The sequence below is a fragment of the Monocercomonoides exilis genome (assembly GCF_001643675.1).
Source record: "Monocercomonoides exilis strain PA203 chromosome Unknown scaffold40-978991, whole genome shotgun sequence".
Taxonomy (NCBI): domain Eukaryota; phylum Preaxostyla; order Oxymonadida; family Polymastigidae; genus Monocercomonoides; species Monocercomonoides exilis.
In genome coordinates, this window is record NW_027150585.1 from 361574 (window position 1) to 389103 (window position 27530).

Consider the following 27530-nt stretch of genomic DNA (forward strand, 5'->3'; position numbering starts at 1 on the left):
GCATATAAAATTTTCAAAGTCTAATTTTAAATTTGATATTGCTCATTATATTTTATCAATCGAATGCAAGAAAATATATAAATTTCCATTTCTATTGTTGATATTTGAGTTTTATTAAAAAAATGTGAGATGTGAAAACTTGTGAAAAAAAAAGTTTTTTCTAGTTTTTAAATAATAAAAAATGTGAAATGGAAAAGTTTGAAAACAATGTTAACAAATTGAACACTCAGTTTTTCAAACTCGTAAAAACACGAACTAAACATTGATCAAAAAATAAAACAAAAAAAATTCTGATCTTTCTTTAGAGAAAATTTCCCAAAAAATTATGCATGCAAATTAACATTATAATATTATTTGTTTAGAATTGTTCTTATTGAACACAAGCTTCTATTTGAAGCTACAAGAAAAAAAGATTGGGATCATTTAAAAAAACTGGGTCCTAATCAAAATCTGAACCTTCAGTTTTTTTCAATATTCACCTCACTCTTTAATCAATTGAAAAGTTCAATGAATACAACAATCAACAATAAAGTTCGTTGTGGTTGAAATTTTCTTTTATATTTTCCTTTTAAAACGGGAATCAATTGTTCCACATTTCAATGACTGCTCAACTTCTGAAACTCAATTTGTTGCAAATCAATTAAAATGGTGTATTAGCTATCACTGATTTCTGTGAGTACATCCTTTGCTATTGCATACGATATTCTGTTGGACGAAGATCATTATCGTTTCTTCAATAATATTTTCTATGACTGAAGGGATCAACGTATCTGCTTTTTTTCCAGGCCAAAAGCCACAAGAAGTCTGAATGAAGCTCAGATTAACGAATTGTTGTTTGAGCTTAAAACGAAAGATTCATTGGGGTGCCATTATAACTTTTTTTTCACTCGAAAATAGAAAAACACTTCAAAGATAAAAATGAGGCTGTTTTCAAAAGAATATAATTTCTTTTTTTCTGTTTTCGTCATTCGAAACATTTTCTTTAATTTTTTTCTAACTTATGAGTGTCCTTAAAATGTTTGCTTGTTCAATGAAATATCATTGTTGAATAATCAAAAAGAAATATATAAAAAATTGAATTATCATGATAGAGTTCAACAATTACAAAAAATTTCTCACTTGTTTCATTTAAGTGAACTTGAATTTTTTCAATGGCCCGTTCGTCAAAGGGAGTATTTTTATTCACAAAATATAAAAAGGAAAACACAGTCAAAATTTGTGAGAAATAAGTCAAAAGCCTCAATTTGAATAGTTTTCTAATAAGCATTTTTCATTTTTCCTAAACATATTTGAATTTCATAATATATTCCCAGCTTCCAATGATTTGCATAAAGTTGAAAATTGGTTGCATAACCATTGCTCCTGCAATTGCCTGAATGGAAAAAGACGTTTCAAAAGTTTCTGTTCACTGTTTTTTTACAACTATTACAAAACCGGTTTTTCATTTTTCCTTTAAATGAAGTTCTTCAAAAAAAATCATCAGTCGATCCAAAAGAATAAGTGTTGGAATTTGAGAATCATCTTTGATATTCAACTACAAAAACGAATGAAGCTGATTCTCAATCAATTTGTCGGAAGGCATCATCGGAGCCAATTGCAAAAGAAAAAGAGAAAGAAAATGACAAAATAATTTTGGAAAACAATCGCAATAACAATATAAGAAAAAAAAAAAAGGAAAAAGAAAAACTGTTAAAAAAAATATAAAAAATATCAATGAAAAAGAAGTTTGAAGAGAAAAAGAAAATCAAAAAAATATTAATGAAATAGTCACTATCAACGAAAATAAATGTGTTGAAAAAGAAAAAGAAAAGGAAATTAATGGTTTTAGAAATTTTTATTTTCAAAAAAATGAGATAATGATAATTGAGAATTCAAAAAAGAATTTGTTTTGAAATGAAAAATGAAATTGACATTTAAATGTTTTCTCATCATTTTGGAAAAAGACAAAATCCATTAAAAGAGCGAAAAGGAAAACAGATTTGTGTGCAGCATGCAAAAGAGGGAATGTTTTAAAGGAGAATAAAAATAGAATAGAAATAGAAAAACTTGTTTTTGAGTTTTGAAGAAACAAAAGAGAAAGAATTAAAAGAAAAACATCAAAAAATTACTCAATGCAAAAGAGATTTTTTTTTAATTTTTCAAGAAATAGAATGAAAAAAAAATGATTTTCCAATAAATTGGACTTTAAAAAAAAACTGTGCATTGCCCATAACGATGAATGAGACTGGAAGTTGTTTTCAAGACAAAAAACAAATTTCTCAATTGTGTTTTATTGTTTTTTAAGTTAATAAATATTTCATTTTGGAAAAATATTGTTTTAATTTTTTTTCAGAAATTTTATCTCATGATTTTTGTTTTGTTTGTGAATGCATAACTCCATCAATAAAACATAATTTTTTTGAAAATGTCAATTTTTTTCACTTTTTTTGTGATAATGGACCTCATTTCTGAAACTTTATTACACTTCATTTTTTGTTTACAAATTCTTCTCCTTTATTTTATTATAAAAAATGTTCTTTATCTTTTTTAGCTGAGCATCATGGAAAAAATGATTGCGACAGCGAATTTGGTCATTTGACTAATTTATCAAATAATAATTAAAATAAGACTGTTTAAAATGCTTTTGATGATTTTATTTCCATTTTTTATTCCATTTATAATCTCAATAAATTTTTAAATAATAATTCCAATTTTTCTCTCTCCAATTTTTCTTCTTTTAATAATGATTTTTTTCAAAATTTAGAAATTAATAACGATTCGGCTGGAATGGAACTGGAAACTTTGCAAATGAACAAAGAGAGCGAAAGTATTTTTAACACAAAACACAACTTTTTGAAATGTTATGTTTTCTTTTCGAATTTTTTTGAATTGTTAATTTCATCATCCTTATTATTATTATAGACACAAAACATTATCAGAAGCAAATTGTTCCCTGCAAGGAATATGAGGTCTGAAAAAATATCCATATTTTAAAAAAAAAAGAAAGAGAATTATTTGTTTCTCCGATTAGCTCTGAAAAATTTGAATATTTGAAAATAATATATTACTCTGAAAAATTCATAAAAAATGAAAAAAATAGAAAAACATTCGAAAGAAAAAATGAAAAAGACAAAGAAACAGAAGGAAATAATATAGTTGGAAAAACAGTGAAAAAAAATATAAAAGAAAGGTTATTTATGATCGATTCTGTATTTTTTTAACAGATCTGAGAATTTTTCCTCTTTATCTAAAAATGATTTTTCACATAGCGGAACAGCAGACATGGAGTGACCAAAAAAAGGTATAAAAGGTATGTTAGAAAAAGTTAATTTTTCAATTATTGATAATTCGAATGATTCTCAAAATAACAATTCATTTTTATTTCCCTTTTTAAATTCTAATTCTGATTTTTCTAATTCTTTTTTAAATGAAGAAAGTGGCGCAGGTATGTCATTTAATTCTAATAATTCATTAAATATTGATATGGGGAAATATATTTGACTTTAGGCATTTTCGAAGAAAAATTATGCACTTTTCATTGACTTTTTTATATCAAAAAACAAAATAAAAATGGGTCCATTTTTTGACATTCGAGAAATATTGGAAAACTTTTTGGTTTGATTTCAACAATGCATGTTTACGCATATGAAAATCAAATTTATTTCAATATCTGAGAAAGCATAATAAAGTTATGAGTGAAGTAATTTTTTTGTGCTAAGTGCAAAAAAAGCTTGAAAGTCAGTATTTTCCCCCATATAAATAACAATAGCATGGAAATTGATTTTCAAACATCTTAAAACAAAAAAAACAAAGAAATAATTTTTTATACTTGCTTGTCTAATGATAACAAATTTTATTTGTTTGAGGACATTGTTGAATCCTTTCTGTTTATATTTTATACATTAATTAATAAAAAACTTGCAGGCTTTGAATCCAGATTCATCCTCCCAATTGAATAAATTATGATCACTTTATAAATCCCGAAAAATCAAAAATAATTGTTATATGCAGGAAAATACGGACTTTCAAGCTTTTTTTGTACAAGGCATTGAAAATTTTCTTCTCTCACAACATGATTAAACACTGTCAGATTTCAACAGAATCTGATTTTCATATCCGAAAACAAACTTCATTGAAATGACAACGAAATGTTTTGCGACATTTCACGTATGTCAAAAAAATAATCCTGTTTTATTCAAATATTTTGATCTCAAATAGTTCATCAAATGTGCATAATTATTAAATGAAAGTGCCTAAAGAAAAATGTTTTGCCCCATAAAATTTTATCAAACAAAGATTTTATTTTTTAAATAATTTTTTCCTTTATTCAGTTTTCTTTTCTTTTTTTTCTAACGATCCTCTCAATTTTTTTTTGTTATTTGTTTTTTGAATGTTTTCCTTCATTTTTGCAAGCATAAGATTATGTGTGGAACAATTGTCTGATTTGAAAAATTTCGCATCAATTCTTCTTTTTATCAATATTGAACATATAAGAAAGAATTCTTGTATTTATAAAAAAATTCAATAATTGGTTCCAAAAAAGAATCTTCAATTTTGTTAAAATAGATTTGAAATTATTGAACAATATTATTAACAAAAATATTACAAAGTCAAGAAAAATCTCGAAATAATTTTCTTGAACAAAATTCATAAGAAAAAAATAAATATCCCATTTTTCGAAACATGTTATTTTCACAATTAGAAGGTCAAACAATCAACTAGTGTTTAACTGATAAGTTAAGAATCTCGAAGAGGAGAAATTTATTTTATTATGGAAAAATTCAAGCAAGATAAATAAGAAAATGAAATCAATTAAAGATAACAACTGAAATTATTTTTTTAAATCACAATAGAAAAATTTAAATCATATGAATTCATTTTTGTCGCAAATTTTCAGTATTTTTCAATTGGAAATCTTTCTCAAACAACTTTTAAGCTTGGATGAACTCAGTTGATGTAATTTAAAAAGACTTCTGCAATTAAAATAAACCCATTTAATTCTGATAATATTCGTTTATTTCAAAAAAAAATTGCTTATGCAAATTAACACAAAAATCCAACAGAAAATCTAATCTGAAATATTACACTTGCTTTGCAAAATGATTTTTAAAGCAAAAACGTGACATATGAAAGCGATTCGAAAAGGGAACAATACAAAAAAATGCGTCGAAATATTATTTGAAAAGTTTTTTTTGTCAAATTTTCAAATAAAGTAAAAATTTCATATTTTCATCAATTTTCTGTTCCCACTCACGAAACTTTTCTTTATTGGAAATAAAAACATTGTTTTGGTTCAATTTCCATTTTAATGAAGTATTATTAGTGAGAACAGAAAATTAAAAAAAAAGGAAATTATTATTTCATTTCAAAATTAAACAATAGGAACTTTTCAAAAAAAATTTTGACATGTGATCAAAAAAATTTTATCAGAATTTCGCAGAACATAGCATATTCTCAATGATTTTTTGAAAAAAAACTCTGATTGGAATTTTCTGAGTTGTCTGTCTTTCATTTTCACCAATAGGCTTTTGGAAAAAAATATTCATGTTTTCGTGTTTGTTAAAAAAAAAAAAGACAGAATCAAAAACAAAACTTAGGAAAATTTATTTGCTTCAATCACAAAATAACAGAGAACACTTCTTATGAAATGACAATTATAATTTTTCCAATATTTTTTGCTTATATCTGTACTGTGGTTGCAGCGTTCAATTCAACATTATCTTTGAGATACAAAAAAATCAACCGACCTCTTCCAAATGAATCAGGTTTTAATTTAAGATTCAATTCATTGATTCAAAATTTCAATGGGTCTGGAAATTATAACTATATAGGAGAACTTATTTTCCAAGTTGACAAAAATCAAAATCTGAAAAAGAAGAAGATTTTTTATATCGTTTGTAATTACAGACTTTGACACTTTATATTATTTCTTTGAAATATAAATAAACGCTATTTTCATTGTCAGATTTGATACAAAAATGAATTGTGTTTCTTTGACTTTCAATGGAAAACTCAAAGAATCACATTGAATCAATTGATTTGCAAAAATTGATGTTTGGGCTAACCGTTTTGTTTTTATGAAAATAGTGTAAACACTTATTCCTTTAATATTTCACTTTATAACTTGGTTTTTTCAAATTTTTTTCATTCATAAACAGATATGTTAACCTTAATTCAAATTCATCTCTTACGAAGATTCTCATTCGCCATTTGCTGACTACACGTTTCTAATCTTTCCAGTAATAATTATTTGAACACAATTATTACAAAATTTCAAAGACTGAACTGATACGCACTTTAGGTCCATTTAGATATTATTTTGAGTCTAATATTTAGATGCAAACACAAGTTTAATCATGAACACTTTCATTTCCAGAATGGTGAATATGTTTCTTTCGGACACCCTTCCCAAGAAATATATATTAGAAAGTTTATCAACAATAATTTCTTGGAAAAGCATTCTCTTTTAAATATGACATTTTCATTGAAATGCAACAAAGAAAAGTTCACATGAAACGAAAGTGCAATTCTTCCTTCCTCAATTTATTGACAAAATCTCTTCACTCACATTCAAATGTGGCTTTTGATCAATCTTCAAATTATTTGATAACTGAAAATGAGAGTTCATTTGAAGTTGCTTCGCAATCTTGTCGCTCTGCTTTCAATAGCATTTGTCAACAAGAAACAATTTCTGAACCATCGGAAGAATGCGTTTTCACTTCGAAATCTTCTTTTTTTCATCGCTCAGAATCGTTATTATTAACAAAAAAATCTTAATCGTCCAAAATCAACAAAATGTGTGACAAGGTCATTGTTTAATAACAGATACACTGCCAGATCATGATATTTTTCATCAAAAAAGGAAACAGTCACAAAAAATATTGAAAAATGTTTCGAATTAGAGGAAAGCAGTGAAAGTGATTCCGACACACACGGATTTATTTTTGAAATGTTTATCCAAAATCCAGAAAAAGATAACTTTCGATTACCTCCTGAAAGTCTAATTGAATTAGGGAATCAGATGTCATCTCTTCTTCAAATAGATTTCAAAAGAGGTCCAAAAAGAAAAGTCACAGTTCATGACCAATTAGTGATATATCTTGAGTGGCTGTCAAGCAATACCACAGAGGATAAAATAGCCTTTTTCCTTGGACTATCTCAAACCATGGTATCAAACAGCATAATAGAAATCCGACCTTATTTGCTTGATGTGCTTAGAAGCATGTATTCAAATCCTCCTCGACCACCATCCTTTACAAATGAAGAATTTCCATATGTTGCGTTGCTTGTGGATGCAACAACGAAAAAATACCAACTTCAATTGTCAAGATGAAAGATGCAAAAATTAAATGATGGGAACCATTAGTTGTATTGCATGAAAATTCAAGTTGCTGTTTCTTCTTTAATTCTATTCAAGCCCTTTTCGTTTCTGATGCTGTTCCAGGAGGAGAGCATGACCTAACGTTATTCAGGCGAGGTCTTCATAGATATGTGCAGTATTTGAAAAAGACTGATGAAGAAAAACAACACACAATTGAAGATATGCAACACGATAGTTGGGTAATAATTGGTGATGAAGGATTTCAAGTGCATTTTCCTAATATTAGGCTTATCACTCCAATAAAAAAAACTGCAACATTGCAAAAAAGTCATTTATTCTCCTTCTCAACCTCAACCTCAGTCTCTTCCTCTTCTTCCTCCTCCTCCTCTTCTTCCTCCTCCTCTTCTTCCTCCTCCTCCTCCTCCTCCTCTTCTTCTTCTTCTTCTTCTTCCTTCTTCTTCTTCCTCCTTCTCTTCCTCTTCTTATTCTTCTTCATTAAATTCTTCTCTTTCTTCACTTTCTTATTCTTCACTCTCTTCGCCTTCTGCTTCTTCTTCTTCTTCTTCTTCTTCTTCTTCTTCTTCTTCTTCTTCTTCTTCTTCTTCTTCTTCTTCTTCTTCTTCTTCTTCTTCTTCTTCCGTTTTATTGTTTGTTGATTGTTGCGTATGAAGAAGAGAAGAATTAAATAAACCAAAGAATGAAAAGGCATTTAAAGGTTATAAATCAGAAAAAGAGGGAGAGGAAAAGGAAGAAGAAGATGATGATGATTGTTGTGAGGATGATGAAGATGATAGAGATGAAATAGAATTAAAGATAGAAGGAGAAGTTGAATGTGAAGGAGAAAATGAAGATGGATGAGGAGAGGTGGAAACATTTCTTGGCAAAGTGGAATATTGAATTGATTGAATTGTTTCCTATTCTGATGATTCAAAAAGAAAAGAATGAGAAGAGGAAGAGGAAGAGGAAGAAGAAGAGGAGGAGGAAGAAGAAAAAAAAGATAAAAAATGCTAAGAGCATTTAACTATTAAAGAAATGTCTTTGAAGAAGTTTTTTCATTAAATAACTGGATTGCCTAAAAGCTACTGCAGAAAGTGATATTAGACGGATCTGAACAAACAGATAAAGAAGTTATTGCTGTGATAAGGAGAAAGAATTTATATAAACAACACTTGTTATATGAATGAAACGTCAACACATCGAACAAATTTGCGATAAAAATTATTAAATTGCCAATGAAAAAGATGAATAAGAAAAAAATGAAACAAAATCTCTCACATTCCAATTTCAGCTCAGTGCTTCAAACCTTCCACAAAAGATAAAAATTTCAAACAAACAGTTCAGATAACATAGAAACAAATTTGACATTTGAATCAATTTTAAAACTAAAATTTTTGAAATTTATTTGATTATTACCATTGCATTTTCGAAATTTTTTGAATATTGTACTTATTGTTGAGGGCATGAACCCGCACTTGTGCAAAAACACGCACACTTGACATTTTCTTTCGAAACACTCTTCCACTTTCAAACGTGTGAAAGCGTTTGGCATTTTGATTCCACCTGTAACTTTTTTGTCCAATATAAAGTATTTCGAATGAAAAATTAAAAATAAAAAATTTTGATCAAAAGATCAAAAATGATCAAAATTTTTTATTTTTAATTTTTCATTCGAAATACTTTATATTGGACAAAAAAGTTACAGGTGGAATCAAAATGCCAAACGCTTTCACACGTTTGAAAGTGGAAGAGTGTTTCGAAAGAAAATGTCAAGTGTGCGTGTTTTTGCACAAGTGCGGGTTTTGCACACACTTTTACACGACACCTTTCTAAATTAAAAATAAACTTGAGATCATATGTTTAAAGCACATTTGAAAAGATAATTCAATCGTTAATTAGTGAAAAAATCAGATTTATAAATACAAATTTTTGATCAACCTATATTAATATTCTAAATATTTGTGTAAAAAACTTTTTGTTTTTAAATGAAGATGGGAATATATGGGTGATTATTTTTGATATCATAACTTTTTTCGGCTTGTCGATTTTGCAAAATTTGCTTTTCATTGAAAAGAGCTTTTGAATTTAAATGCTCAATTTATCACAACTATTTTATGATTAAGTGAATCTGCTGAAATAAAGATTATTATTTTTTTATTGAGCCTTTTCACTCTTCAGTGATCATTAATTTTTTTTCAAAGGATATTTTTGAACAGAAAATTTTAAATGGAAAAAATATGATTTCAAAAATTATCATCCATATGTTATATCAAAAACATTAACGAATGTCAAACATCCAATCATTTGATGGAGGAAAAACAGAATTTGTTGATGATTTTTTGCAATAATGGAGAAACCATGCAATGGCTTCAAAACAATGTGATTAACACTATCAGAAAATGCCCAATAGCAACTTGTCGTTCATTAATGATTTTAATTAGAGGAAGTGAAGGAAAATGGTTCTTCAGATGCAGCAAATGCAGAAAAGTGGTTTCTTATAGGACAGGAACTCCGTTCAATAAATCCAAGCTTTCAATTTCAAATCATATTCTGATCCTTTACCACTTTCACAATCATCTCAATATAAAACAAACATCATCTCTAACTTCATGCGAAAGACACAGTATTTCTTATTATTATTGCATTTGTCGAAGAACATGATCTCAGATGATAGGAGGAATCCAAACTCCCATAGGAGGTCCTGGCAGCATTGTGGAAATTGACGAAGCTGTTTGGAGAAGGCGAAAATACAAGAGAGGTTTTGATTCTTTATCTTTTGAAACTTAATTATCAATTGAACTTTTTTTATAAGGACGTGCAAAGAAGCAAATTTGGATTTTCTGTTCTCAGGAACGAGGATGAAAAGCATTTGTTTATCCTGTGGCCAACAGATCTGCTCAAGTATAAATTCATTTCAAAAAAAAAAATATATTCGTTTGGGAACAGAAATTCACTCTGATCAATGGAAAGTCTATTCTTCTTTGAGTGAGAATGGATTAACACGCAAGACAATCAATTATTTCGAGCATTTTGTTGGTTTTTGTAATCTCTTTTTATTGTGTTTTTTCATGAAATGTTATTTCACACTTATTCAAATCCAGTCACAGATGCTTGCACAAATCGTTTGAAAACATGGTGGCGTGCCCTTTGTGAATTCATGCATTCACATGGAGTGAGAATAAAAAGAATGCAAGAATATATCTATTCATTTTTGTTTTTCAGAAATCGAAAAGTGGATTTTTCATTTTGATATCGAATGTAATGAAATGCAGCGATGAATAATGCAAAGCTCTTGAGGTTGAAGCTTTTGGGCCAAAAGAAGAGGAAGAAGAGGCTAAAGCTGAAATGCTACACGAAGAAGAATCTTCAGAATAAGATTATGAACTTGAAACAAATACATCATCGGATGGAGTGGGGGAAAGAGCTGATCCATCTGAATGGGATGCTGATAAATGAATTCCGATTTTTCCACAAATCTTTCTTCTTAAAATTAAAATACAACATGCTCTCAATTATTATTTCTTTGTTTGACAAAGATTTGAGATGTGGCTTATATGAACCATTTGCAATAATAAATCATTCTATCACAAAAATCTGAAAAAAAAAACGAGTTTCTGAATGTATCTTTTTGTTGTGATTAACCAAAAAAACAAATCTCAAAAAAGAACATTCATTCAATATTTTGTATGTTAAAAAACTCTCAAAGATAAAATTATTATTGTTTTCTGAATGATGTTGAATACAAATTTGAATAATAATCTTTTTCTTTTGTTATTTTGATATTGTTTTGTTTTCCGAATTATATGTTTTTGTTATTTATAAAATCCTCAATGAAGTTGGGAATTCTTGATCGAAGTCAGTAAATATGAATAAAGAACGTTTCTTCAAATAAAGGTGTGTTTTATTCGATTAGAATGTAGTAATATTTAATAGAAATTTTTTATTCAAATTTCATCTAGTTTTTCTTAAATGAAATGGGTTTATTCAAATTAAAAAAAACGATTCACAATTCGTCTAACAACTTGATTTGATATTCATCTTTCAAAAAAAATTTTCTGTGAGCATAAAGAAAAAAGTGAAAGCAAAATAATAATCCTTTCAATATGTTAAAAAGGAAAAACAAATCACTTTTTAAAATGAAAATTAATTATTTTTCCCAAAAATTCTGTTTAAATACATCTTGTTTCAAACAAGATTACAAATTATCACAGGTTTGGAGTAAGTGAAAACATGAAACAAATGAGATCGAGCAAAAATTACAGAAAAAACCGTGACACAAATATCTCATGTGAAAAAACAAAAAACTTTATGATGCTTTTCACAGAAAATTTAAAAGATTAATTCAAACATAATTTCAATAGTACTTTGATGGGTTAACCTTCAATGATAACGGATAAAACAGCTTGTTTTAAAGAATTCACATATTATACATGATGAAGAAACGGTTACATCCTGTAGCAAACAGCTTTCTTGCTTAGCAGAATTCCTTTCTGGAGATCAAGTTGATCTTCGCTTAAATCTTCCCAATCCTGGCTTTCTGAAAAGCAGTTGAGTCCATTTGAAGATTCTTCTTCTTCTTTCTCCTCATTCTCCTCTTCTTTCTTCATCATCTTCTTTTCTTTCACTCTTTTCAGTGATACAAACTCGCATGTCGATCCAGAATGATACAAATGCACACCCACGCGCACAGAGGGTGGGATGTCTGTAACAAAAAGCGGCTGCTCCAATCCGTTGATGAACAGTTTAGCTTCTCTTGGCTTTGAAGACAGGTTGATAAGCAGAGAAAGCAATGCACTGTTGTCTGCAGAGATGTTCCCGCTGGTATCTGTACCATTGCACCACACAACACCACTAATTGAGCGGAAAAGAAATGTTTGAATATTTTCACATTCAGAACATAATCACAACGGCAAATATTCAAATATTCAAATTTGAATGAAAACACATTGGAATATTTGAAAATGAAAAAGGTTGTGTTTGTTATTGAATATCATGAAAGCGTGAAATATATGAAGATATATAGCACGTAAAGGGACAAATGAAGATGGAAAGCATATAAAAGTTAGAATGATTATTTTGAGCGACAAATGTGTTTTCAGCATTTTTTTTAAAGGAAAACAATTGTAATTGGAAATATAAATCAAAAGATAATAAATTGAAAAAAATGAATATGTCAAACCTTTTCAGAGCAAACGATATTGCAACTATTGAAATAAATGATAAATTGAAGTTAAGTTTGCATCATCACAATATTATCAGCAGAAATTTCAATTGAACATTTTGCAGAATTCAGACAAGGAGTAAATACACACAAGAAATTGAATGAAAATTCGTAATGGATAAGTTAGAATGAATTAAGTTGTTGAATGTTGTTCCAATCAAAGTCACATCAAAATCAAAGAAAAAAGATTGAATGGCAATAAAACAAAAAACAGTGAGAAATGAAAGAAATTGAAAAATAAAATTATTAAATGATAATCAAAACAAAAGAAAGAAAACACACGATGGTCAAATCGGATATCTGATCTTGGAACAACCTTATATTGCGATGGGACAATACATAAATCTGTTGGAAGAGAAATTTTAGGAGAAAATATTTTTATTAGATAATTATAATTTCCAAGAATAAATAAGTAAATAAGAAAATAATAAGATAATTAAAAAAAATTAAAAAAAAAAAATAAATAAATAAAAATGATTAAAAATAACGAAAAAATTTCGAAAAATTAAAAATGAAATAATCAAGTTGAATTGAAAAAAATCAAATAAACAGATAAAAAAACAATCTCCTTCCCTTCTCTCCTTTTTCTGCACACATTTGAGATCTTCATGAGATGAATTCGAAGCCACTCTCACGTTCCACCTCCATTTCCCTTCGTCCAGCACCTCCCCCACAAAGCAACTGACATGCCCTGTTTTGAGCACTTTCAAAGAGAGAGAAGAGAGAGAAAGAGAAGAAGAGAGGGAAGAATGTGCTTCCCAGGAAGGATAGAAGAACTCGTCGCGGAGAGGAAGAGGAGGAGGAGGAAGAGAGAAGGAGAGCGAACGAAGAGAAAGATGAGAGGAAAAGGATGATGAAAAGGGGGAAGAAGTTGCTATTGATGAAGATGAAGATGAAGAAGAAGAAGAAGACGTTGATAAATTATTTCTTTTTGTTTGGTTAAAAAGAGGAGTAAATGATGTACATAAAGATGGAATTTGTGTGGAAGAAGAATGTGATGAAGAAGAAGACAATGATGAAATACATATTGGAGAAGAAGAAGAAGAAGAAGAAGAAGAAGAAGGGGAAGAAGAAGATGATGATGATGAAATGGGAATAAGTGGATTTCTCTCAACAGAATCAGCTGAATCAGTTAATTTACAGGAGAAAGGAATAACATCTGAAGAAGAAGAAGAAGAAGAAGAAGAAGATGGTGGTGGTGGTGGTGATGATGATGATGAAATTTGAAGAGGAGAATGCATATTTGTTGATACATGGATATTTTTTGAGTGCTGAAGAGGAGAAGATGACGTGTTGCTTCGCGAGCGATGAGAAAAAGAAGCAGAACGCGCAGAAATGAACGAGGGAGGAGGAGGAGAAGAGGAGAGGAGAGGAATTGGAGAAGAAGAAGAAGATGATGATGATGAGAAAGAAGAAGTTGTATCTGTTGATATCAAATTCTGTTTTTCTGTCAAAACACATTTTTTATGAAGTTCTTCGCTTGTATCTAACATGTCAGCATTTTGCTCAACAACAACATTTATTCTTCCATCTTCTTCTCTTCCTCTTCCTCTTTCTCTTTCTTCTCCTTCTCTTTCTCCTCCTCCTCCATCTTTTCTTTTTTCTTCTTCTTCTCTTCCTTCTCCTTCTCTTCCCCCCATCAACATCTTCATCTCCTCCACTTCATATCGCAGTTGATAGTTTTCTCTCCCCATCCCATCCACTTCCGCTGCCAATCTTCTGTTCTCTTCCCAAAACTTCTTCTTCTCTTCCTCCAATTTCTTGTTTCTCCTCTCTGAATCTCTCAACATCTTCTTCATCTTCATCCATTTTATGTCTTTCTCTTCAATAAGCTCAAGAAGGCTTCGACATCCTTCGCACAAAATACGAGAAAAATCACTTTTATGAAGATATAACACACTTTCTTTCACTTTTTCTCTCTCTTTTACTCCTTCTTTTTCTCCTTCTTTTTCTTTTTCTTTTTCTCCAGCACTTTCTTTATCTTTATCTTCTTTCTCTTTCTTCAGCAATTGAGCATTTTCTTCATCTTTTCTGATTATTTTCTCATTTTCTCTTTCTTTTTCTTTTTCTTTTTCTCTTTCTCTTTCCTTCTTTTCCTTCTTTATCTCTTCTTTTTCTCGTTTTTCTTCTTCCAATTTGAGTTTCACTATCTTTTTCACTTCTTCAATTGACATCAATTCTTCATTCATTTGTTTCTTTTCTTCAGAAAAAGAAGAAGAAGAAGAAGAAGAAGAAGAAGAAGAAGAAATAACATATTTTCTTTCTTTCTTTTTCCCCATTCCATAAGGTTCACAAATACCCTCTTTTTGTTTCTGTTTAAACTTTTCTTCCTTTTCTTCCTTTTCTTCTTTCTCTTCTTCATTTTTTCGTATTTTTTGTATTTTTCTATTTTTTTGAGCTTCTTCCAGTCGAAGTGCCATCAATTGGGCAGAAGAAATAAAATTCCTGTTGAACGAAAAAGGAGAAAGAGAAGAAGAAGGCAAAGCTGAAGAAGACGACAGAGAACGATTTCTTGTTTGAATGCGAAGGAGATTGGAGGAAGAAGAAAAGGGAGGTTGTGTCTGAAGAGGAGGGGGAGGAAGAGGAGGAACAAGAGAAGAAGAAGAAGAAGAAGAAGAAGAAGAAGAAGAAGAAGAAGAAGAAGAAGAAGAAGAAGAAGAAGAAGATGATGATGATGATGATGATAATGGCTGTTCGATTGCAAGATTTTGAGGAGGCAAAGAAAGAGGAGAAGAGAAGGGATTAATCTGAACAGAAGAAAGTGGACGAGTGGAAGAGGAAGAAGAAGAAGAAGAAGAAGATGTTGTTGTTGTTGTTGTTAATTGAGAAGGAGAAGAAGAAGAAGAAGAAGATGGAGTTGAAGAGGAACATGGAATTTGAGTGTCAACTGTGTTGCTAAGAGAATTTTCTATTTCTTCAGTTTTGTTTTTCTCATCGGTCAAAAAAGATGTTGATTGAAATTCGATTTCTTCTTTTTTCTCTTCAATTGCATCATCGTCATTGCTTTCTTCTTCTTCCAATTCATCAAGCGAAGATGACAGTGCCAAAGGGGAAGAAGTCTTAACTGAGCACATTAAGCGATCAACAGGAGTCAATTGCGATGTCACTGAACAAGAAGAAGAAGAAGAAGAAGAAGAAGAAGAAGAAGAAGAAGAAGAAGAAGAAGAAGAAGAAGAAGAAGAAGAAGAAATAGAAGAAGAGGAGGAAGAAATGAGAAAATTAGAAGAAGTTTGTGTATCGTTGCAATTCACAAAAGAAGGACATAAAAAAAGATTTTCTGATAATTGTGGTTGTGATTGCGATTGTGAAGATTCAAATGATTGAGAAGAAATTGATGTGTGAAAAACTGAATTTGAAGCAGATGAAGGAGAAGATGGTTTTTCTGCTAAAAACGATACAACAGATCCATCTGAAACGCCTTTTGGTGTATTGGCTTTGGGGTATAATGGAACAGTTATTTCTTGTGAACGAAAATAAGAAGATCGTGGTGGTGGTGGCGTCGGCGGTGGAGGAGGAGGAGGAGATGATGATGGTGAATGCAAATTTGAAGAGCGCTGCATAGAGCTTTCTGAAAATGATGGGAGAGACGAAGATCGCTCGTGACAAATATTTGAATAAGTTCGATTATGGACGTCACATCCAAAAGTATTCAGAGTTGATGAAGGAATTTGCTCATTTGTTCTTAAATTTTTTGAATTTTCAATTGAAAGATTATATTCAATGCCAAAAGATTTGCAATCATCAGGTAATTCGGAAAACTCGAACTGTTGAGAAGAAAACGATTGAGAACGGAACGGTGATATTTTTGAGCAACACGTTTTTGATCTACATTGATGATCGCTAAATGTTGATGAGTTCGGTAAATGAATAAATGGATTTGTTTCAGTTGATGTGACAGTGGAACCTTTTGGACCTATAACAGTTGGAAATTGAGTTAAAAAGCGCGGAGAATCGATTTTGTTAATATTGAATTGTGATTGTGAAAGTGAATCAGACGAACACAAATTTTCATGTTGATGCGTTAAATTCCTTGTGGAAGTTAAATCAATTGGATAATCTTTGTTAGTAATGTCTCTGAATGTGAATTTTCTATTTTTATTGAATTCTTCTGTTAATTGCGAAAGTGGATCAAATAACGTGACTTCTTCTAATATGGAATTAAACTTTGAATGTAATTTTCCCCCATTGTTTGGTGCTATTTCTTTTTCCCTTTGTTCAACAGTTCTTCCACCTTTTATATTTTTTATTGTCATAATATGGTTCATCAATAACAAAAGAGAGAGAATAATTTGAAAAATCTTTGTTTCTTCTGAAAAAAAATAAAGTGAATGTTTGTTCATTCTTTGTTCCTCCTTTTCATAACTATTTTCGAAATTCAACAAAAATTCAAATGCATTAAATAAACTTACCAATTGGAAAATGATCAAAGTGATGAGACAATTTTTAAAATTGAAAAATATACTTTTTCTTTTCCTTGGGTGATGTGGTGATTTCTGATGTGCGTTTTTCGATTTTTGACGGAGGAAATGCAAATTTTCACTTCACAGGAAATAATCATTGAATCATTAAAGTGATAATTTTCATATTTTCATTTTTTTAAAAACACTGTTTATTATTTTAAATGGCTTATTTTTTTTTGAAAAGTGACATCAGATCAAAAATCTGACCTATGGAAGTTAAAAAATAATCATTCCGTTTCCATTATTCTCATGAAAAACCAAACTTTCACCACAATGTTTGATGGTTCATTGCGGACTTCTTTATAAAAATAAAATTCAAAATTAAAAAAATTTGTTTTTCAAAGAAAAAGTGTTTCACTTGATTGAACCTTTTTGCAATTATTGACATATGAAATGTCCAAGGTGGGTTTTGATTCTATTTCCTGATAAACTTGATTTTCAATGTTAAATATAATTTTCATTTGAATAGAATTTTTCTTTTGCAATATGAACATGAACTTTACAGAAATGCGAAAATTGAACACACATATTCTATGCATCTGAAATTATGATAAATTAAGTGGTTTCCATAAAATTTTGACAAAAATATTTTATTTTTTATTTATTATTAAATAATGTTTTTTTAATTGAATCATTAACAGTTGATAACCAACATTTGCGTTTTCAATTTCATTGTAGACAAATATCTGAATTCAAGAGCAATATCAGGATATTGAAGCACAAGTTCAGAGAAAGGAGGATCGATAGCGTTATCAGAAGGTGAAGGAAATAAAGTGAAAGTTAAAGGAGGACATTCCGATGAGTGCCTTTGCTCAGCGACAAATGGTCTTGGGGAAGGAATCTTTCTTCGATTGATGAAAGAAAATACAAATTTCCTGATCTCCACTTCCTTTGGAACAAATACAGCCAAGTGGGGAAGAGATATCTTCGCCTTATCACCAAATCTGGAAATGACTGCAAAATCAAAAAAGATCTTGTATGTTACGGCATCGTCAGACACTGCTGACAAGGTGAGAGGATATGAGAATGGAAACAACAGTTTGGCTATCCCTCTGTGCATCTATCTCTTCAACCCAGAAGAAATCTTTGCGAGCAATTCTGAGGCATCCAATCATTCGCACTGTGGAATAGCTGAATTCCCTTGTTTGACGATGAAGCACTCACTCACAAGACAAGCAGGAACAAAGAAAGTGGCTTTGAGTGGAATGATTATAATGAGTGACGAATTGGTTTTTGCTGATCGAAAGCATGAAATTCGAAGAAATGTTGAACAAAGTGGTTTGATAGTCTCCGATGCAAGTTTCACATCAAATTTTGAGAGATAATTAAAGCAAATGATAAAAAAGTTTTATCAAAAATTATCTTCTCTCTTTTATCATTATCATTATTATTATTATTATCTTCTTCTTCTTCTTCTTCTTCTACATCTTCGTCTTTATCATCTCATTCATCACCATCGAAATCAAAGCAAACAAAACAATCTTCTTCTGCATCGTATACTTCCCCTTCCTCCAATTTTTTCTCTATCGTTTTTTCTTCTGCTTCTTCTTCTTCTTCGTCTTCGTCTTCGTCTTCGTCTCATCTATCTTCTTCTTCTATTTCTCCTTCTCCTTCTCCTTCTTTCTTTTCAACAACTTCCTCCTTCACACTCACAAGTGGCACTGTTATTGCGACCATGTTCTGAAAAGAAGAATTACCCTTTTTCAGATTATCTTTATCTCCATCTCCACGCTAGCCTGTCACACACAAACGTCTGTTTGCTTTTCTGCAAACGTAGATGCCACAAAATAATTAGCTTGTTTAACGCATGAACAGTCTCAAAAAAAAAAACAACTCTCATACACTCAAATGCATCGCTACCCGCTTTATTTCTTTGACACCCAAACAGATACAGCGAATAAACCAGGAAGAAATGGTTTTGCACACTTTGAGCATAAAGAAAAGAGCCACGCGTTGAAATTTGTTCTCTCGGAGTTCCTTCGTTAACTCTTCTTGCTGGAACGTCGCAACTTGTGTAGTCTCTACCTAATTTACGCACAAAGCAGAATTAGCAGAAGCGGATTCATATACAGACACAGAAGCACAAGTAGCTGCATCAGAAGAAGAAAAAGAAGAAAAAGAAGAAGAAGAAGAAGAAGAAGAAGAAGAAGTAGAGGGGGAAGAGGAAGAGAAAGAAGAAGAAAATAAAGAAAAAGAATAGAAAGAAGAAACAAAGTTATCTAGCACATTCTCTGCTTCCATCTTCAATGCCATGGGAATTCCAAACGAAACAACCACTGAGAAAGCATCGTCAGTTAAAAATGGTGAACGAAGCATCAATTCCGCATTCCCCTATCGTTTGGACACATCCGATTGTCTTCTTTGAATAAACAACTCTTTGATATCGAACCTCTTGTCAAACTTTTTGAAAGAATCGGCCTCCGATCCTTCTGCGCCTCTGCCTCCATTCACTCACCCAGTCAAGTCAGCTGTGTATACGCATCAGACGCCCCATCAAACACACCCTCAAATGCATGCACTAAAAGCATCTCTGAACGATTGCTCGGCATCTCCTTTTCATAACCTGCTTCAACTCCTTCTCTGCTCTGCCGTGCATCTTCAATTCCCTTCTCCGATATGAATTTCACCTTCACCGAATCATCTGTACTCCATCACAACAGACGCTGTCACTCCACAGCACAGTAGCCGCGATTTCATTACAATGTGCTCATTCGCAAGGTGGATCAGCTTATCCTGGCTGATAAAGATACCACACACAAACTCGTACTCCTCTGCTTTGCGCTGGAACTATTCAACAAGGCCGTTAAACATAACCGCCAAGTCTTCCACAATCGCCTGCTTCATCCCTGCTTCACTCTATGTCCCATGCTGCATGAGTATCTCGCACAGCCTTAGAGTCAGATTTCTCTTCGGCTTTGTTCCTCAGCTGTATCTCCATCATTTCACCTGCATCTTAGCACAGCTTCATGACAGCGGCATGTTCAGCTAACTCAGCACATCAAAAGTCTACACGTCTGCAATGCGCGCACTCATCATTCGCTGATTGGTCAAGGTACTGCTCATCAGCGCTCGACCAGACAGAACAACTTCGTCGCTCCGTTCTTCAAAGTGTACTCAATCATTCCTCCCTTTTCCTCCCTCTTCCTCCTCTTCTTTCTCTTCTTCTTCTTATCATTCCTCATAAATCAAACGGCTTTCCCCACCTTTCTTCATGGGATATATCTTATTCCTCAATTATTGTCAAATGATCAACTGATATTTCAACCTGTTCCAAACACTTCCTTCACTTCCATCTGAAATTGCTCCAAAAGACATATCTGTTGCTTCTTCTTCTGATGCTCTTCTGTTCTCCTGTTGAATGCCATCAGATGGAGAAGAACTGCACACTTCAGATTTCATTGGATGCTGCTTGCTTACACACACCTCAGTATCAGCCTTCACAAACCTCAACCTACTCAGCCCAAGCGTCTCCACATTCAACTGCGCCATCACTTCTTCCGGCTTCCCCTGGTTCTTTTTGACTCTCTCCACAAACTCTCTGTGCGCTGCCGGATACCCGCCTTTCACTTCATTCACATCACCTTCCTCTGCCTCTTCCCGCTCCTCCAGCACCACCAGCACAATCTCCTCAGGCAACAGAACCACATCCTCCATCCTCAGCCCCGCTGCCGACAGCCCCTTCTCCACAATCTCCCCCACTTCACGCGCTGCAACCCCTCACGCCATCACTTCATAAACCAGTTCACCACCAAATATTTCAACTGAGAAGATTACGATACCTGCCCCAACGGGTGAAACAGATCGTTGATAACTGTTACTCATTCACATCTTCAACCGATATGATCCGCTTGCTCCCAGACTTCTTTCTCACAGACACTGCTTGCGAAGGAAGCGACGTAAACAGCGCGACCAGCGGAACAGAAAGCATTGCCGAAAGCGCCACATCGTAGAAACACACAACACTCCCATGCAGCACAGCCCGCCGCGCCACAACATATCCCTTGAAGCGTCTGCAGCACCCGCGGCGATAGCAGCAGCTGCAGCGACAGCGGCATGTGCCGCCCATACACCCCAGCCGCCTCTGGCACCACAATCCGCAGCCACCTCTCGATATCGTCCATCACTCAGGTCGATGTGTATGACGCTGCCACAGCCGACGCATCTGAAGGGTCAATCGCAGGTGCTGAAGAAGAAGAAGATAGCTTATCATCTCCTGTCACTTTCTTCTCTTCGCTTCTCCGCCTCTGGAATGGAGAAGCAGACTGGCGTCCTTATCCAATTGAAAAAGATGAGGAAGACGAAGGTGCAATTCGAAGTCATAATTGCAGCAATGCATTAAAAACACAAGTCTTGATTCAGTTTCCAAAGAAGAAAGTGTTATAAGGTGAAAAAACAAATTGTTAACATACAATGAAGAACTGAACACATTTTATTTTTGAATTGTATTGAAATAAAATGTGATAGCTGAGGAATGAAAAGATTTAAAAGAAAACGAAAGAATCAAAGAACACTATTCATTATTAAACAATAAAAATGTAAAACATGTTTTTTTTTTTTGAACTTTTCATGATTACGCTTTTCTGTGTTTAATTTGTAGAAATGCCTCTTTATTTTATTAAAACATTTATTTGTTCTTAATGAGAACAACTGTTTGAATGGTTTTCTATTGTTGTGCATTTTGTTTTGATGTATTTCTGCTTTTTATCACTTTCTAAAAAAATAATATTGGAAGATAGATATTTATATCTAATTTACTAATAGCAAAAAGAAATGTTAAAATATTGCTATTTCTCAAAATATAAAGACGTGAATTGAAACGAATGAAATGAAAACGAAGAAATATTAACACATTATTTATTTAATTTTAATATCTCGAAAGCAGTAGATTACAGAAGTGTATTCTATTAAATAATAAGTTTTCTATATGTTATCATCAAATTTATGAAACGTTTCTCAGTGATAAGGGTAATATATAGCAATAGATAATATTATTTAAACAATAATGGGAACGGAATGATCAACATTTTTTGATCATTTTAGATCTCTTTTTCAGATCAGTTAAACGATTGCGACTTTTCAAAAAGAATGACTCATATATCAAACAACAATGGTGACAGAATGATCAAAATATTCTGATTGTTAGTGGTCTTTTGTGAAGACAAAATTAAAGGCATAGAAGTTTTCAAAAAAAAAAAAGACTTGTCGTTGATTGGGCATATTTCGTGTCTCCTCTTCCATTAATATTGCTAGGCTCTTGTTGCTTCTCTCTCTGTTCGTGTGCAAATATTTCTTGATTTCTTGACAGTTGCAGGGGAACATGATCGCATCGATTCCTCTTCCTGATCCATGCAAATATTTTCCTTATTATGCAGTTTATCTTCAACTTCTTTGACTTCTTCATTTTCCTTATTGATATCCATCTCCTCTCCAACGGTCCGCGATGATTGCGACTCTTCGATGTACACGTCAATGCTCTGTTCTGTGAGAGAGGGAAGCAGTTGTGTTGGAATGGAACAATTTGTCTGAAAAGATAGTTGCGGGGAATTGAAAGTTTGTGGTTGCGCCAGCGATAATCCAATTGAGTTTGAAGATTGCAGGCTTTGAAAATACTGAAAGGAAGGCTGAAGATTAAAGATCTGAGGTTGTTGTTGAGTTGGCACGATGATATTATGTTGAACAGGAGATATGTCAATTGCAGATTGGCTCAACGTCTGGATGTTTGCGGAAGCAGATCCTTGAGCTATTTGTGCACTCCAAGGTTGTATTTGAGATCCTGTTTGTGGGAATGGTTGGTGTACTGTCAGAACCTGGGCCATCACTTGAGCAGTGTTTGTTTTGAAGAAAGAATCAGTTGGTGTGTGAGCTGTGGGTGACAATCTTGCAAAGTTTGTAACCATTACCTCCGGAACTCCACCGCAACGAGAGCAGACAAAGCCGCATGCTTTATAGTGTAAGGCCGAAACGAGGGGTTGATTCCTGCCTGCTTCATTGCCTCCTTTGCGAGTTTACGAATTCCATCCTTGGACATTTTTGATCAGGTTCTCGTGTTTATTATGAACGTGTATCTTCCTGGATACAAAACTTTAATTTTGTTCCAAAGTTCCAATGTTGCACGCACTGGGTATATATTTGACAGGATCTCCATCAGTTTGGGGACTGTGATGAACGATCTTGCGAGTCTTGTTTTCAATTGGACTGAAAGATGAATTACATTCTCAGAGATTATCGAATCGTTTATTGAAATGCTCGCTTGTTCTGAAAACCTGCATGCAGTGAATAACATACACAGAGTTATAGATTTCAATGTCAGAGAGTTCCCGCTCAAAGTCCCGTTTGAGCACAGAGTTCGGAGATAATTGAAAAGGACCTGTGGATCCCAAATTTCCTCGTACGGAACTCTTTTCTTTTCTTTTCTCATGATAAAGCGAAAGAATGTCTTTATTTTTGGCTCTGTTCCTAAATCGAAAGAGAAAGCACTTCTAGTGAATTGCTACACTGTAGTCCTTGTTTGCTTTAAGCACTGAGAGTGATAATCTTTATTGTCACTTCAAACGAAAGTCTTCAAGTGTTTTCTTTCCCAAATCAATGAATCTGATGGTTATTCTTTCAAATCCTTTTTGATCGAAGTTTTTGCGTATTAAAAAATCCAAATACATTTATTGTTAATAAAAAATTTGCAACAGCATACTTTATATGTGGGAAAATATTAGACTTCGAACTTTTTCATTGGAAATAATGCTCTTTTAATAAGCTTTTTATGATCAATAAATCGAAATTAATTACAACCATTTTCAGAAACTACAGTCTAAACCGGATATAATCACATCGGTTTTTGCACAACTTTTTGTGACTATATCCGATTGTGATTATACACGTTGATGCTTTACACAGAAATAAATAAAAATTAATTTATAAAATAATTAATTTTGGGTCGATTTTTTCATTTTTGGTAATTCTTCATCAAAACGCACTTTTCACTTGCGAAATTAATTTTTTGCATAAACGTATATTATTAAGACTTTTTTGAGCACATTTTTGAAAAATCTAAAAAATTGTGAATTTTGATCAAAAAGTCGATTTTTCAATGAAAAATCCACACATAATGAAACAAAATGTGATTATATGGGTGATTATTTTTGAAATCAAATTTTTTCGAACAAAATTTTCGGATTGATAATTTTGTTTTGAATTTTAGTTAATGAGCACAGAAAAGTGATAACTCCAACAAAAACATTTCTGTATCTCTTTCACATCAAACATTTGCTTTTGATATAGTTGAATAAATTTTCATATTTCAATGATAAATTTATTTTCAATGATAATGAATATTCGTAATAAACAACACTCCGAAATTAGTTATGATTTCAAAAATAATCACCCATATATTTTCATCCCTGTGATTATATGCGATGAAAAATGAATGAAAAACAAGCATTTAATGTCGGTGCATCGAAAAATGTGACAATAAACGAATGTGATTATATTCAATGTGATTGTATCCGGTTTAGACTGTATTTAAAGAATACAAAACTTCACGTGATAATTAAAATCATGTTTGCTTTCGGATTATAAAATTCAATTTATTTTGAAATAAGAGAAAATTTCAAAAAAAAATGAGTTAAACAAAATTTTATTGCTTCGTGGAAAAATGATTCAAAGAAAGAATTTTCCCGTATATCTCCATCCAATAATTTTTCAATAAATATTTTCATTACATTTTCTTGAATGTCATTTTAAAAAAATGAAATTTATGTTTTGCTCATTGAAGAATTATTTGGTAAAAAATGGTTATCATTTTCAGAAGATACGAGAAAAGAATAACAACCTTGTGAAAAGAAACGATTGATGAATAGATCATTTACAAACCACAACACTTTGAATATAATTTCTTTGACTTTGAATTGTCATTGTTTTTATTTGTGAAAAACTTTGGTGAACAATAATATTGAGATAACAATTCTCCTCTTCTGAAAAATTGAAAAGCAATGATGAAAAAAAAATTAATAACATTATAGTTATTTCTCAATGACCATTTTTGATTAAAAAAAATAAGTATTCAGATAATTCAAACAACAAATGGAAAAAAATAATTTCAGTCAAAATTTTTTTCCATGAAGCCTAAATATTTCTTTCCCCAAAAACTTCATTTAACTTTTCCAAAAATAATAATAAGAAGGAATTTAAAATTCGTTTGCAGGAATCATTGATATGATTACTCAATGCTTTGTAGCCTCGAAATTATTTCAAAAAATGGACAGATTTTATTCTTTTTTTTTGTTCACAATAAGTTTTTCAAATATTCATAATTCTTCTATTATTAAGCCTTTTGCAAAATATTTCGTCCCAAATGGGAAAACGTGACAAAGTTTTGTATAATTGTTTTCAAAATTTGGATGAAGCTTTACCAAATGAAGAAGAACAAGTTCTGCTTTGACAATGTCAATAAAGTTTTCTTTTCAAATCCATTTTTCTTTCTCAATAATTTTGGACATTTTTCGAATAAAGGATCATAAATTGACCAAACTGTTCCACCTTGTGATAATGAACGAAGGATCAGCTTTTTTCAATAAAAGTCTGATGGATTAACTATGGGCTAATTGAGCAAATCGCAGTATTTTCTTTTTGATTTTAAGAAGAAAAGGTACTTAACTGAAACAGGAATTTATGAAAAGATTAGCTATATGGATGCTTCAGTATATGTTTACAGGTTCAATAACAAAATGAAGTTCGACAAATATGCATTCTTCAGAATGAGCGTTTGATAATTTTTCTATTGCCTTTTTATGTGCAGAAAACCAGTCTGCACAATAACTTCTTATTGTCACATCAAACGACTGGAATTCTGAGATGATATTTTTCTGAATAAAAGAGTATTCATCAGTTGAATAACAACAAGGATATAGGTTCCAGAAAAATGGAGATGACTGCAATGAAAGAGAAGCAACGGAAACAACAGTATACGAAACATTTCCAGTTGATCCACAGTCCAGAAAAACGCAAATTCTTTTATTTGTTATTGATATGATTCTTTCAAGCTTTGTTGTTGTTTTGCTTTTCAAAACCATCTGAGAAACATTTTTTCTTGAAAGATATAGGAAAATCGAAGTTTGTGATAAAGATGAATTTTCTTGACTGATTATCATAAATGACGATAAAAATGAATTCATTTCATCTGAGGATGCTGATGAAAATGAAACGTTTCATTTGTAAATCATTTTGACAAATAGATATTCAAGCTCACTTGTAATTGTTGCTTTTTCTTAATTTAATTTTTCCATTTCGCTGTGAATTGCAAGTTGTTTTCGCTGCTTCAATAATGTTGATATTTGCTGATGTCTTTATCATTGACGATTGTGTTTGATGATATGTGGATATGATTTTCTTCCTGACACACCACAAGAAAAACCGTCTTTTGAATTTGGGCACATGTAATACATGTGACAATCATTCTTTGTAGCTCCATGTTCGTCAACTTTTGAGTAAGAAATCCATAAATTGTAATTCACAATTTCAAAGGATATTTTTGACAATTATTGGTTATTTTTTTAGAGTTCATTAATTTTCTTTCATTATTTTCAATTCGAAACTTGTTTGTAAATGAGAAAAGATTTTGCATTCAAATAGCAAATTTATCTCAACTGTTTTTGAAACGTATGTTTTTGTTGAAATGACAATGTGGATGTCATTTAAAAACATTTGTTTTTTCAGTGTTCTTTTGTTAATATTCATGAGAAATTTTCGAACCGAAATTTTTCGATTGAAAAAACATGATATCAAAAATAATCACTCAAATGAATCAAACTTATGTTTCGTTTCGTTGAAATATTTATCTCAATGATCAAAAAACAAAAAATATTAAACTTTATCAGTGTAAATGAAAGGAAGTATTCACGAATCAGTTTCGCTGAATTATTTATCAATTTGGTTTAATAGAATGAAGATCTTTTAATTTTTTGACTAACATGGACTGTCAATAACGATTTGATATTTCATTTGAGAAATTATTTTTGAGATCATAACATTTTTCGGTGATTTGATTTTTGTTAGGTTTTATTACGTTGAATAAATATTTATCATTTCAAAAAAAAATAAATGATAATTGTTCAATAACCCGATGTTGAAGATTAAGTTAATGAGAAAATAAATCTTTTGAAAGAGAAATAATTATCCAGAATTCATATATCAAAATTCATTGTGCATTTTCAAACCGTATTATTGTTATAGAAAATAAAAAGATTCAAAAATATTAGCTCAATTTTTTCTTCACTTCAGCACCCCATCTCAATAATTAATGCAATGTTTTTCCAATAAAAAGATAAATAAGTTTATAAATAAAATTGAAAGTGTTTATAGATTATTATTCCTTTTTAGAAAATTTTCATCAATAATATCGTAAATATTTTCACATTTGTGAATTCTTCTATCAAGTCAATCAGAACTTAAAAAATTTCACCTCAACGGATAGTATAACACACAGGTTTTTCTCTTTGAAAACATTTTGATTAAAAAAACTCAAAATTAATTTCACTGAAAAAAACAGATTTTTTATTAA

The 27530-nt window shown here is 31.3% G+C and overlaps 3 protein-coding genes across 3 annotated transcripts; all 3 read right to left on the minus strand.

Annotated features, from left to right (window-relative positions):
* Positions 1 to 11233: 11233 nt before the first annotated feature.
* MONOS_13812 (uncharacterized protein) lies at positions 11234 to 16078 on the minus strand (the record flags this gene model as incomplete). The annotated part of the gene is made up of 4 exons (XM_067866550.1): positions 11234 to 12148; positions 12477 to 12501; positions 12801 to 12863; positions 13114 to 16078. The coding sequence occupies 4 exons, from the start codon at positions 16076 to 16078 to the stop codon at positions 11743 to 11745; spliced, it is 3459 nt and encodes a 1152-aa protein (XP_067722724.1). The 3' UTR covers positions 11234 to 11742.
* Positions 16079 to 20218: 4140 nt separating this feature from the next.
* On the minus strand, positions 20219 to 21099 carry MONOS_13813 (uncharacterized protein; the record flags this gene model as incomplete). Its single annotated transcript, XM_067866551.1, has 2 exons — positions 20219 to 20685; positions 20937 to 21099. 2 exons carry the CDS (start codon positions 21097 to 21099, stop codon positions 20219 to 20221), a joined length of 630 nt encoding a protein of 209 aa, XP_067722725.1.
* A 1125-nt stretch (positions 21100 to 22224) lies between these two features.
* Positions 22225 to 22875, minus strand: MONOS_13814 (uncharacterized protein; the record flags this gene model as incomplete). The annotated part of the gene is made up of 1 exon (XM_067866552.1): positions 22225 to 22875. One exon carries the CDS (start codon positions 22873 to 22875, stop codon positions 22225 to 22227), a length of 651 nt encoding a protein of 216 aa, XP_067722726.1.
* Between the last annotated feature and the right edge of the window lie 4655 nt (positions 22876 to 27530).